The sequence below is a fragment of the Amborella trichopoda genome, chromosome 6 (assembly GCF_054954075.1).
Source record: "Amborella trichopoda isolate Santa Cruz 75 chromosome 6, AtrichopodaSantaCruz75HAP2 v2.0, whole genome shotgun sequence".
Lineage (NCBI taxonomy): Eukaryota > Viridiplantae > Streptophyta > Magnoliopsida > Amborellales > Amborellaceae > Amborella > Amborella trichopoda.
In genome coordinates, this window is record NC_142341.1 from 34,489,602 (window position 1) to 34,503,252 (window position 13,651).

General features: G+C 38.3%; 1 protein-coding gene across 22 annotated transcripts in view; it reads left to right on the forward strand.

Annotated features, from left to right (window-relative positions):
* The window catches only part of HEMG2 (Flavin containing amine oxidoreductase family), a 139,148-nt gene that overhangs the window by 85,479 nt on the left and 40,018 nt on the right, over positions 1 to 13,651 (forward strand). For all 22 annotated transcript variants that reach the window (XM_088869803.1, XM_088869788.1, XM_088869799.1 and 19 more), the window contains 2 exons: positions 6,007 to 6,047; positions 9,427 to 9,559. In XM_088869803.1, the coding sequence (XP_088725929.1) occupies positions 6,007 to 6,047; positions 9,427 to 9,559 (174 nt within the window). The remainder of the gene's footprint in view (positions 1 to 6,006; positions 6,048 to 9,426; positions 9,560 to 13,651) is intronic.

Genomic DNA, 13,651 nt, shown 5'->3' on the forward strand with positions numbered 1-13,651 from the left:
GTTCACAAACGAAATTGGCGACTGCCTCTTCCAAAACTTTGTCATTTTCATCGTGATCAGTGTCACATTCCTTGTTTTCACCCGGTTCTTGACCAAAAATTGGATTACTATTTTCTTCTTCTAAACTCTCATCAAAATTTGGTGGAGTGTCCCAATCAATGACTTGCTGATTTTGGATGCAAATTGATGAGAAATTCTTTGTCTTTAACCAATTTGCCACGTCTGCTACTCGGGATGTAATCATGTTGCACGGGATCGCCAAAGCCTCCCCACGGTCACTAAATATCACTTCTGACTCTTCTTCTCATGTTCTTCATCATAAACAGGTTCCCCATCAAAAGATAGCTTGCTGTTCTTCTCAAGAAACTCCTCAGCAAGGGTAACAAATTCTCTATTCGAGCATTGAGAAGAGACATGACCAATCGTCGAACACTTAAAGCATTTTTTGGCACTCCTATTTGGGTAATATAGGTGGCTAGAATGGGCCCCGACACCAACAATTTCTTGCTGTTAGGATGAATTGGCAGTGAGGACTGTCCAGCCACTAAACTTCCACCTTTTCCACAGCCACTTAAGCTACCCTGACCTGCAGTCCACATTGATGATGGACACCTCAACTGAGCTTCAACTTTAACTACAAGGTTGGGAGCCTCATCTAAGGTCCAATACCGCTGTAAAGCATCCACATCTTTTGTAGATGATCTTAGTCCACTAACATAGCGATCTAGGGATTGTTCCTCTCTTTTCTTGTTGACGAATAAAATTCATCGATATACTCATCTACATTCTTTTCTTGTTGACGAAGATTATTCATCTTATAATGGAGGGACTGCACATAATTTACAGGTAGGTCTTTTTCTTTTACTTTCTTTTTCTTCTCCCATAAATTAATTTTGGGTTTTTTCATTCTCTCTCTTCTGGCCCTAAGTTGTTCCCACTATACCAAGGCTTTTTTTAATTTTATAGCAATAATTTTGACCTTTTTATTTTCAGATTCCTCCTTATAATAAAAAAACCCTTTCTACTATATTTAATCAATCTGTAAACTCCTCGGGTTGAGGCTTACCATCAAAATCAGGTATATCCACCTTCGAATCAACATCCCTAGAGCAATGTTCCCCACATTTAGGTCTCCAATCACTATCTTTATCACTCTGCTCCGCACGCGGATCACAACGATAAAAAAGGTTACATTTGAGATCCTCTTGTGCTGAAAGACCATCGTCTTACCTATTATTGAGGCTTACGAAGTGTTGCGTCAGCTGTTGAACCTGTCTTTCAAGTTCCTCAATTATATCATCTTTGGAATCATAGAGTGGGTCTACAAATTCCCCTCCTACAGGCCCTTCTTGTCGCCCTAGGTTTGTTGAAATTATAAAACCTAGGCAAATGATCACAAACAACCTGCTAAAATCAACAAAATCTAGGCTGATGTGGCAAAACTTGGTCCAAAATCAGCAAACCTTAGGCTTGGCTGTATATTCGCAGCTTTGTTATTGAAGCGAACCTAGACTTTGATATCAATTTGATGCAGGGAAATTTGAAGGAACAATAAAATCGACTAGAAAACAAGCCAAGCACAAGCAATAACTTGGGAGAAACCTAGGGTTTCGTCCTCACCCTAAGTTAGGGTTCCAAAAGCCTAAGCTTTTCTTTGTCTTTCAATTACTAAAAGTCATGTAGAATGACCTCCTCAAGGGTCCACCACCTTTTATATATTATAGTTTAATGCTCAAAGACATTTAACGTCCATACAATAATTAAAATCATCAAAAAGTTTCAAATTGGAATGCTACATTTGTAATGGCAATTTTACCCCTGTGAACAATAATAACCCGTGATCAGTGCGTATGAATAGTACCCATACACAATACTCATAAATAGTAACCAGTGAATAGTAAATAAAATATAAAACAAACCCTAAGATCCCTAAAAACCTTAAAAAACCTAAAAATAAACCTTAAAACTAAAATAAAATATATACATCTTTTGAAATGGAATAAAATTAAAATTAAGAATAATTTGTCTTGCATCATTGTCATATACATAGTTTTTCTTTAGAATCCCCTTTGAAAGCTTGTGTGTTTGCTAACTGGCATTATCTAGCATTTATGCTACAAGCTTTTGTGTTTGCTAACTGGCATCATCAGATATTTGTGCTACAAACGTACTCTACAATTGGAGCTCAAATGGCCAATGGGCACCACAACCCCTTTCCCAGACATTGCTAGCATTGTGGAATGTGTAGTTAAGCTTGTATTTGGTTGTCGTCTAATTTTGTACATGTTACAATTTAGGTGATCCTTTTATTGGGCATGGCTTTTTAATCTTCTCAATATACACATGGGCTCATTGTACACATTGTCACGTGTGAAACTATCTAGAAGGCCCTTAGGGCTAGATATTTTCTTTATCAAAACCCTATGATAGAATTTATGCATCTCGACCCCTGTGCCGTGCATCAATATCCTATTTAAATTACGTGTGAGCTAGCTTACTGTGAGAGAAATATCTTGATTAAGAATCTCATAAAAGTAGAGTGAGGAAGTTATTAATAAAGCAGTGCTAATGCTTTTCTTCTTACATAAAGGTAGAGTGAAACGGAAATCCTTAGAGCACACAAGGCCTTGGGTCAAGAATGTGCACCGGGCCTGGACGGTTTCCCAAGGGCTATCTTTAATCGTCACTAGGAATAATGCTCCTAGGCATCCTAGCTTTCTTCTCTACGTACGACTTACCTTGGTTTGCAGATAGCTGGGGATGTGGTATTGAATGGTTTGCCACTCTATTTCGGCAAACCTAAGAAATTGTAATGGAGCCATATTATTGACAAGGTTGAAAAGAAACTGGCCTCATGGAAAGGAACGTATCTTTCCCCTGCAGGGAGACTTACCCTAATCAAAGTCGTCCTTTCTGGGATGCCAATTTTTCAAATGTCTCTCTTTCATCTCTTGGCTAGTACGAGCCCATCTCGAGCAACTTATGCACAACTTTCTTGGGTCAGGCGATGGCAACTCCAAAAGATTTCATCTCCCATCCTGGCAGACAGTTTGTTCCCCCAGATCTATGGGAGGCCAAGCTGTCCACAGCCTCAAGCTTTTGAACCTTGCTCTCCTATGCAAAGTGGTGGTGGAGACTAGCCACCCAAGGGGGTGGCCTTTGGCATCAAATCCGATGTTCCAAATACCGACTTTCCTCCTCACTCTAGTATTTTCTAGTCACCTCTCTCTAGCCTGTTTCGGGTTTTTGGCAATCTATTGCTCATGCTCTCCCTCTCTTCAAATCTTCAATTAGATTCCATTTTTGTGACGGGTCCAAAGTTAGGTTTGGGTGGATTTGTGGGTGGAGGAATCCTCGCTCTCCTCACTCTTTCCTTCTCTCTTTCGCTTAGCCAAAAACCCTTTGGCATCCGTTGCAGAGCTTTTCGCTCTCTCCGGGTCCCACCGCCCCTGGAACCCGGACTTCAGGCGTCTTTGGTGAGAGGAAGAGTGTCTCTTTCTTTAGTCTTTCTGCTCTTCTCTCTTCCCTACCCTCTTTCACTTTTGGACCAAATCGTGTGATTTGGACCCCCCTCAGGGAGTTTCTCGGTAGCCTCTCTTTTCCGCTCTCTTTGTTTAGCCTCCTCTGCTCCTCTCCCTCCTTCCCTTGGTCCTCACACCAGCGCGCATTCAGTTTTTCTCTTGGTTGGCACTTTGGGGCAGAATTCTGTCCATCGATCAACTTCAAAGTAGAGGGGCTTCAGCTACCCAATAGATGTGTGATGTGTCTCTCTGATGAAGAAACAATTGACCACCTTCTTCTGCATTGCCCGGTGGCTTCACAGCTTTGGAAAGACATCCTATCCTTGTTCAACTGGGTATGTGTTACTCCTCAATCGCACCCTGACCTTTTCAAGTTATCGACCTTCCTACTGTGGCCCAAAGCCGGTGTGCTACTTTGGAAAGCCACAGTGGCGGCATCCATTGGTCCCTCTGGAAGGAATGCAAAAATAAGATCTTTCAAGGGACCTACACTCCTAACCACAAGATCTTGGGTACCATTAAGGGTCTGCTCATTTTTTGAGCATCCAACCTCAATCACTTCAAAGGTATGGTGGCACACAATTTTCACCTCAATTAAAATTTTCCTCTTCTACGAGTCCCGCAAGATCTCCTAGACCACCCGAGAGGGTTATCAAGCTCAACTTCGACGGTTCCTCTTTGGGCAATTCTGGCCTTACTGGGATTGGCGACATCTTCCAAAATCATGTCGGCATCACCCTCATATCTTACCCATCTTCCATTGGGTTCACTGACTCCACAGATGCTGAAGCGCGAGCTTTGCTCGAGGGCGTCAAACGATTCAATCCGTTATGGGGGCCTTCGCTCATCATTGAAGGGGACTCAAAGAACATCATTCACTGGGCATCTCACTTAGCACAACCCCCTTGGAGACCTTGACACATCTTTGACGAAATTTACAATCACTGCAGGGGTACATAGGTCTCTTGGACTCATATCCGGAGGGAAGCCAATTGCATAGCTGATGATCTTTTTAAATTGAGAGCAGCTATGGAGTATCCGGGGGTCCTATAGAGCAGTGCCTGAAGTCTGCCGCAGTTTTTTATTTACTTTTTATTTATTTTCATCTTTTGCTCCTTTTTGCTTTTGTCACCTTTCTCGGTGACTCGCACACCCTCTTGGGCTGGTTGTTGTCTCTGTACTCTTTCTCCCATCAATACAATGTTAAATTCGCAAAAAAAAAAAAAATGCTTTTCTTCTTACATTTTTATTAAAACACCGTTGAGATTCTCATCTTGATTTATTTGAATTTGGATTTTGAAAATTAATTTGTAGAGGGAAATTTTGAGCTAGAATTTGAGACAAATGGGGATAAAGGCGTTTTAATCCCATCCACACATCAAAGATAGCTGGATGTCCGATGAATGGCTAGGATCATCTCTCTCTCATACCATAGATGCTTTTAATCGAAGGTCTAAAAATGCTCTGGAGAAACTTTCTCTTAGTTGGCCTATAAGTACTCCATGAACCCTAACTTTGTTAATTATCAAAAGGCATTCATGGAGAGCCACACGTTGAGGTCACAAAAAGAGACTTAAGAGAGAGATATAGATGTAGATAGAAAAAGAGGCATGCCTTTCTTAGAGAGCATGGTGAGACTTACCTATGGTGTTCTTATTGAGTAGGTATCTTGTGTAGTCCATCACCCTCAACCCAAGGAGCCTCCATGCCACTCCATTGCAATCCTTTTGCCTCTAGTTTGCATCAAAATCAGCAAGATAATAGTCCCTCCTTGCTCCATTGTTTCCTTAGTTCCATGCTTCTTTGATGCATACTTGATCACCTTATATGTGGGTTCATAATTAATACCTTTCTTTTCATATAAGATAGCAATTAAAACTAGCAAATGCTAATGACAGTAAGATAAATTTGAAAATATTATCCTTAAGGATTTTGAGTTTTGTATGGTAGAGAGAAGTTGGCGATAAGAATTTTACTTTACATCATTCTCCTAGTCAACTTTGGTAGATTATTTACTTGGCCATCTTGAATAAAATTACATGGTGGTGGATATTTCTCAGCAGTTATATCTTAGGGAGGTTCTGTTACATTTCAAATCTTTGGTTTCTCTTCTGTTTCAATGTAAGTTCTAGTTTGGTCTTTATTTTAAATGGTATCCATTATTAGGGTATAAGTGCATATTATTTCTTCCCAGCATGAGATTGGATGGAAAATCCATGGGATTCTCTTTGAATGGCAACTTGGAATTACATATTACTCGAAGGCAAACATTGTATAGACTAACAAAGAGATGACTGACCTATGCTTAACTTGCCAAGTATGCAGAGATTCAGGGCACATTTTCATTTTATGTTATTCATTCTTGAGTCTATGGATCCTCCTCCATGACCTCTTTCTTTGAATATGAACATTGTGAATCTTGTTACGTTTTCAAAATAGGAATGCAAGGTATCTATTAATACTTTTTTTCTTCCTTCCAAAACAGATGCGCCATGCATTTCCAGAGATTCTGAATCTTGAACGCCGGTATGGAGAACTCAGTGCCATTATTGATGTTAATTCTTGCATGTTCTTTTGGTGTTAATCATTTTTTGGCGAGGTGACCTCAATACATTTTCTTTCTTTGTTGTCCAAGATCCACTAAATGTTAGGGTTTTGCCCCAAAACCAAGTTAAAACTCTTTTAAGTTGGTGGCTGAAAGATGTGACTATGTGGAATTCAAGAGTACAAAATCAAATATATTTCTTCTTTCTTTATTATTAAATCTGAATTCCACTTACAAGTGTCACATTACACTGCTGTAAATGAAAATTAAAGCCTTAAATCCAACCTAGGACCTTTCTTTTTACTGTCAAAGTAAATAAACACAATCCAAGACTAAAAACCACGCTTCCATTATAGTTAACAGCATCAAAAACAAACAAACAAAAAAAAACCACGCTTCCACTAAGAACTTAGGTACCATAATTCAGAGTAAACTTGGAAATATGGCTAAAAGCTAATAACTGGGAAGGCTTACTCGATCGAATGTACCTGGGTTCACCTCCATATGACTTAGTACACCCCAATACGCGATTTCTTGACTAATGATGCACTTCGGTCCTAATGGTCTTGCTGAATTTTTAGAGCTAAGAAGCTTCTTTATGCAATACTTTTAAATTGGGGTTTAGAAAGCATAAAGAAATTAGGGTTTTGTTAGAAACCCTTTGAAACCTCCTATGCACCTCCATTTCTAGGGGGAGGCGTGATCCTCACTCTTAACCCTAGTTATGGTGGTGCTTTCCACCCCTTGATCTTTATGAGGTGGCCTGCCATGTAGAGAGAGAGACAAAGAGAGAGGTTAGAGAGAGACTAGAGAGTGGGGTGTGGAGGAGAGAGAGTTAGGAGAGAGACGCTAGCAAATTGTGTAAAATGAGAAGGGGAATTCACCTCCTTTATAGGCCTCATGACCCCCCTAAGTATGCCTATCCAATTATGACTCATCTTGACCAATAGGAATCTAGAAAATCTATAAGGTGAGAAAGAAAATAAATCTGAGCCATCAATGTCATAAATTAGCCATCACGGTTGAGGGAGGAATAATTAGGAAATAACTCATATCCACTTCTTGTCTAATTATGATTAGACTGATCTAAAAACCTTATAGAACTTCTTTATTTATCTCTTTAAAATTGTAGGAAGTCGAAATAAAATATCTTGGTCAAATCTATCTCAAAATAATTCCTACAAATTAGGTAGACCAGTTACATCTTTTGAGGTTAATAACATCTGATCAAGATGATATTTTAATTAAAACAAAAATTCTAAATCAAGAAAGCAGAGGGTGGTGCCACCCCAATGGGTGACATGTGGGGCCCACTCCCATCCATAGGTTGTGGCACACATTTGGGGTTGGATCCATGGGCCTCGCATGTGCCCCTACATACTACAATATTTCAAAACTGCCCTTTTTAATGAATTTTCAGCAAAACCTAATTTAAGAATTCTGAAAAATATCTAAAAATTTCACAGAAATATTTCTAGTGCTAAAAATAAAATATCTAGAAGTGGATTGGTACCAATATGTAAAAATAAGTGGCCATAAGGGCACTCCACCCGACCGAATAACTATGATCCACAACTTTCTCAAACGAACCCAACGAAGCCCATGGCCCACAATCTTATGCAAGGGCTCATGATTGGCTTGTCAAAGCTGACCAATAAACACTGAAACCATGACTCCGGAATGTGGATTACAGTTCTCCCTTTTGCTAAGCACATGTTATTATAGTGCAAAGGGGGACTCTGTATACACCTGCACACGTATCCCTTTTTAAGGTTGCTTCCCGGTAGTGCGGCTATCATATTACATATTATGTGGAAGTTTGTTGAGGATTTATCCCTCGCTTTCACAGGCACTCATTCGCAAACAGGAGACTGTATAGCTCTTCTGACCTAAATTTCATCATTGGGCATTTCTCGAACCTCAACAAGCGTTGACCCTCTGTAAGCCTTTTCCAATAGTGCCACATGCTTGAGGGTAAGGGATTTGGATATGACCAAGTCCATAGATTGCTTAACCCTTGGTCAGTCAAACATCACACACACCCACCGAAGTCTATAATCCACTATAAATGTTAATTACATGCTCTCATGGCCTTTAACGGTCACAAACCCCAACAGTGGCAAACTTCATGTAGCGAAAATGTTCTAGTGGGCAGGGAGCAAGATAATGAGAGAAGTAGGGATTAGCAATTTTAGGAAAAATGGCAAAATCACCAATAAAATGTGAACATTCAGGTTTATGCAGCATTTTGGACTCTAAAAGGAAAATTGTAAGTGATGAAACGGCTATTTCATGACACAAAAAGAATGTATTCTTCGGTGTACAAGTGCTTATCATTAGTACTCCCCTAAGGCTGCATATAGACTTGCTGTACAACACCACATAGATATGCGTGCATATGACCATTTATTGATGTGACTTAGTAATACAGTTGTAGGCTGTTCAGAATAATAAATATGGTAATGTCAATTGTCATTGGAGCCAACTATTAAACAATAATTGACTGGTCGCTAATTACCATATGAAAATTGCTTCAGACACTAGCTGCCTAGACTATTTTTCGTTCTCAATATTTTACATTGTTCCCTATGAGCGAGAACATATTATATGTACTGTAGAACCCAGGAACATAACCACATCAGCTACTTTTTGGCTGATGGTAATTTGGTTAGTTTTTCTTCTCCTGGTATAAATTTGATTCCCTGACACATTGGAAAATCATTGAGCTTAACATCATGTGCTGCATCAGCATATGAAATACAGAGGTGGATTTTATAACAAGTAAAATCTGACATATATTGCTATCACTAACTGCTTGTTGGTCAGCCTGGGCCTATAATCATTCTAGAAGCGTTTATCTCATTTTCCACAGAAGATTGAATGCGGAATTCAAATGATTTCCTATGGTTTGTAATTTTTCTTATTTTGTTTCTAAAAATTTGGGCTATTAGTTTGGTCATTGTTGGTAGTATGGTCTTTCTAGTCATTGTAAATGAAAAAAGGTGTCATGGTCTTTCTAGTCATTGTAAATGAGATGTATGTGTGATATAGGAAATCTGTTTTTGATTGTTCAGATATATTAACGAATTTAGAATCTTCTTGTATATTTCTCTGGGAATTCTGGTCCGATTGGATTATCATCTCTCAAGATAAACTTTGTTTTTCTTCATGCCTATTATACGTGCCTTAAACCTTCATCCTACGAATATGCAACCTTTTTTTCAACTGTGCCTGGCATTTTCAGTTCCTTTTTAGGCTATATGCAAGGTTAGCTTGGAAGATTTTTATACTATGGCTCCATTTTGGTTTTCTTATGCGATTGTATAATTCACAATTACTTTGAAATACTTCTTTTATTAGGTTTGGTTCCATCCTAGTCGGGGTCATAAAGTCAAAAATGTCAAGTAAAGGAGAAGAGAAAGGGAAGCATGAAGCTACTCGTAGAAAGCCAAAACATCAGCGGGGTTCATTTTCCTTTCAGGGTGGATTGCAGGTACCTTCTGTTAGGAGATATTCTTCCAGATTGATTTTTTCAAGAGAAGATATGTACTTCGCTTCTTAACTACTGTTGCACTTTAAAGGACTGATATTCTCATCTTGTTCAAGTGAATAAAAAATGCATACTCAAAGTAAGCATCTCATGCATTTTGCTACTATTATTGTTCCTCAAATTTGAAAACTATACCTTCTGAATTAACTGTAACAATATCGGGAAGTTTGAGGATGTTTGATGAATTGGGGATCTTTAAAGAGTAAATTACGACAATGGTGATTAACCAGCACAGTATGCAGACAACCGTCCAAACACTTGCTCACATGCTTGTATGTATCATTGTCTGTGTATGAATGTATAATCTACATGTTTGTGTATGTATATGTACATTGTAGCTTGCAATGAACTGTACATGTGTATTTGTACCATGAGATTTGCATTTGTGCTTCTTATGTTCTCAAGCTCTGTTAACCTCAACCAAGACTTTTTTTACCCTAACTACTTCAATCCTTTGGGAATCTTAATTGGGCAGGGTAGTTTCATGATTAACCCAGGAAACTACAGAAATACCACACAAGGCATCTGTGTTTTCAACAAGGGATATCATTGCAGGTCAAAGAAATGGTAGACATGTAGTTACGCAAAGTGCAGGCTAACAGATGTATACTTTACCAATCAAAGAAAAAAAAAAATTAGAGAGGAGAGAGAGAGAGAGAGAGAGAAAGAGAGAAGGTGGGTATAAAATATGTGGGGAGAGAATAATGTTCTGTGTCTGGGTTAACCCCATCTATCTCTTCTTGATAACATTGTCACTTTTCCACACACTCTTGATTTTTTCTATTAATGTCCTATCAATCCTCACACTCCCTTCTGTTCGAGGCATAAAACAAGGAGCTCATTTGGGGAGGTTTTCATTAGAAAATAATTGTGTATCCCAAGGTTTCAACCTAATAAAGTCCACAGGTTAAGGTGATTGGCCTAAATTTGGGAGCTGAGGTCAAAATTTGAAGGGTCGAGGCTTGTGCTGTCAAAAAAGAATTACTACGCTTTTGCACTTACCAATGCAGCCAATCAGCATATTAGAACTCTACTTCAGTCTAACAAGTATGTTCTCGAGGCTGTACTGTTTGTGCATCCAAACAGCACGATAGTACGTCCTAGAAGCTTGTGCGGGCTGCTACCTTCGATCAAGTTTGGTGGGGATGCAATGTTGGGCACGGCATCTTCCAGAGGACATAACTTTCTGCCTTTTTATCTAATTTCACCTATGACCACTCATGTCGAAGATCTCAAAAACCTCTACATGGGAAAATTATGATGTGCCGATTTTGCCAGCCAGATTTGCTAGAGAATGCCTGTATGCCTCAAATTGACTGCTAAAGTTTTAGTCAGTCTAGGGGGAGTGTTGTCTTTTGATAAAAGGTAAGCTTGTCTTTATTTGTTAGAGATACGTTTTTAATTTTGTTAGTGTTTCGTAATTTATTTTGAGGTTCTAGAGATTTAGATTTAGAATGGACAGTCCAAGTTAGATCTAGGTTAGGATTTGGTCTATAAATAGGAAATTGTTGAGAGATATGAGTAGATTTCCTCGGTTTATACATTGTAAACCATAGTTTAATGATTTAACCTAAAATTGGCCATTATCTTACCTTAAAACATGCTTGCAGATCACATTAAATTAAAATAATTAAATGCATAATGCTTTATTGATTAATTTAATTGTCCTAGGCAGTTTAATGCACATAATGTTTTATCCATTGGGAGTTTAATAGTTATTAATAAGGTTCAGACACTACCCTATGCAACTCAACCCTCACCCCATACCTCAAAGGAGATGATATTAGTTCGTAGATAGGAAATTGAGAGCTTATGCTACTTGTTTGCTCAGTTTGATGGTCCATTAACTACTTATACTTGATTGTTTGCTTACTCAGGTATTCATGCTTCTATTAATCATGTCTCTTTTTATCCTTCTGGACAATCGTGGATAATTGATTAAGGACAAGTATGTCTCCCTTGTTTTCTTCTTATTCCATTTGTTCTAATAGAGATAAAGTTAGAATTACGGATGGATCTTTTTCTTCCATCGCAGGAAAAGGAGCTATAATTTTTTTCCCTCAATTTTCTTTGTCATTAATTCTTCACATCCAAGGCTTTGCTACAAAGTTTTCTATTAGTGGTATTACTAGGATTGTCAATTCTAGGTGAACCTTTCCTTACCACTGTGTTTTAAAAAACCTGCATTCAAGGAATACAATTGAAAATGATCATGAGGCTGGTGGTCTCTACATTCCGGACTTGCCTAATACTATTCCACAAGCTCTTCAAGCTATCACGAATGTTAATAAAGATCAGATTTGGAGCGGCACCTCAGAATTGGCATTTGGCTTGCCAAAATTTTGTTCCTAAATTATTTACTTCAACTAGTGTATCAGAGCTTCCATAAGAAGTATGCTAACTTTCCAAACATTATATAAACATTTAGGATTGTGTTTTTTTCTGTTTTTTCTTTTTTGGTGGATGATTTCTCTCAAGGTATATGGATCTATCTTATGAAAACCAAAGATGTGGTTTCTAATATCCTCAAGGTCTTCCATGAGATGATCCATACTCAGTTAGACATAAAAATTAAGATACTTATTTCTAATCAAGGTGGAGAGTGTTGCAATGGTGCATTGTCATATTTGGAAGAATATATAATAGAAAATCAAAATTCTTGCTCATAAGCCCCACAACAAAATGAGGTGGCTCAAGACCCACACGGGACACCCAAATGGCCAACTGGTGTCCACATGGAGGCTTGGGGGTCCCATGTCACCCCATGTGGAGGATGACGGGTGATGCCAACTCCTCTTGGGGATCCTTTGATTTATGTTGAATTAAGTAAAGGGCATTGTATTATGGTATTTTAAGGAATATTGTGATTTTGAAAAAATATTTTTGGCACATATTAAATGTGAAAAAGCAAAGGGTTTGTACACATGTATGAAGGGGCATAGGGTTTATAATTACAAGCCTAACCCTAAGGGTATATGGTAATTATGCAATTAACAACCTAGCTTATGTGGCATGACTTCATTAGCCTCACATGCTCTTATAAAATGGAGGGAACTTTTGAGATTTATTTTTTGCTGGAATTTTGACAAAATACCGTAAGGGTATAACCCCATCTTAGTTTTTAGTTTAATTAGATGTAAAAAGCATGGGCATTTTAATAACAAGGGAAATTGGAGTGAATTAAAGGAGAATAAAGGTGTTTAAATCTATACCACACATCTTGATGGCATAATGGTAGATGGTGGGCTAGGTCGAGCCTCTCTTTGTAGCCATTGAATGATGATATGGAACGCCAAGATTCATCAATCTAGAAGCATCTATACACTCAATGGTTAGAAGCCTATAAATACCCCTATAAGCCTTTATTCAACACCTATCAGTTCACTTTCCCTCTCTCATGCCATTCTCTCTCTCTACCCCTTAGTGTGCACGCCCAAAGGCTTTCTCCTCTTCCTTTCTCTCTCTTGATTATTGGTTTGAAGATGATGTGACAAAAGGCTCCATTGAAGCTCGTTAATAATTCCCTTAATGGGAATCCAAAGCTCAAATTCAAGCCATGGATGATCTTATCGGCCTTCACCAATTGAGTAAGATCTCTTCAATTTCCTTTGATTCTAGTTGATTCTTCTTGCTGTAAATTCCTAATTACAACAAGTTATCTTCATCATTTGATGTTAGATCATTGATCTTTTGAATCTACATTGATCTCTCGATGTCATCATCCATGCACTATTTGATCTAGTTTCCATGAGCTTTTACCTATGATTTTTGGAGCATTTTTTACTGATATTTTTCTAAGGGCCAACTCCCTGTAAATAGATTAAAAAAAAAGATAAACATATAACTAAAAAAAGACCTCTCTCTAACTTACATGATTTTCCCAAGCCCCTATTTTCTCTCTATCAATCCTCGCACTTGTAATTTATTAGCTCCTCAGCGCATATAATATCTTGGATATCAGGATAAGGGACTAGCCCATCTACACACTTATTAAATCCAGTCATTTGTGTGTATATCCTTGTCAACATAAAAAAG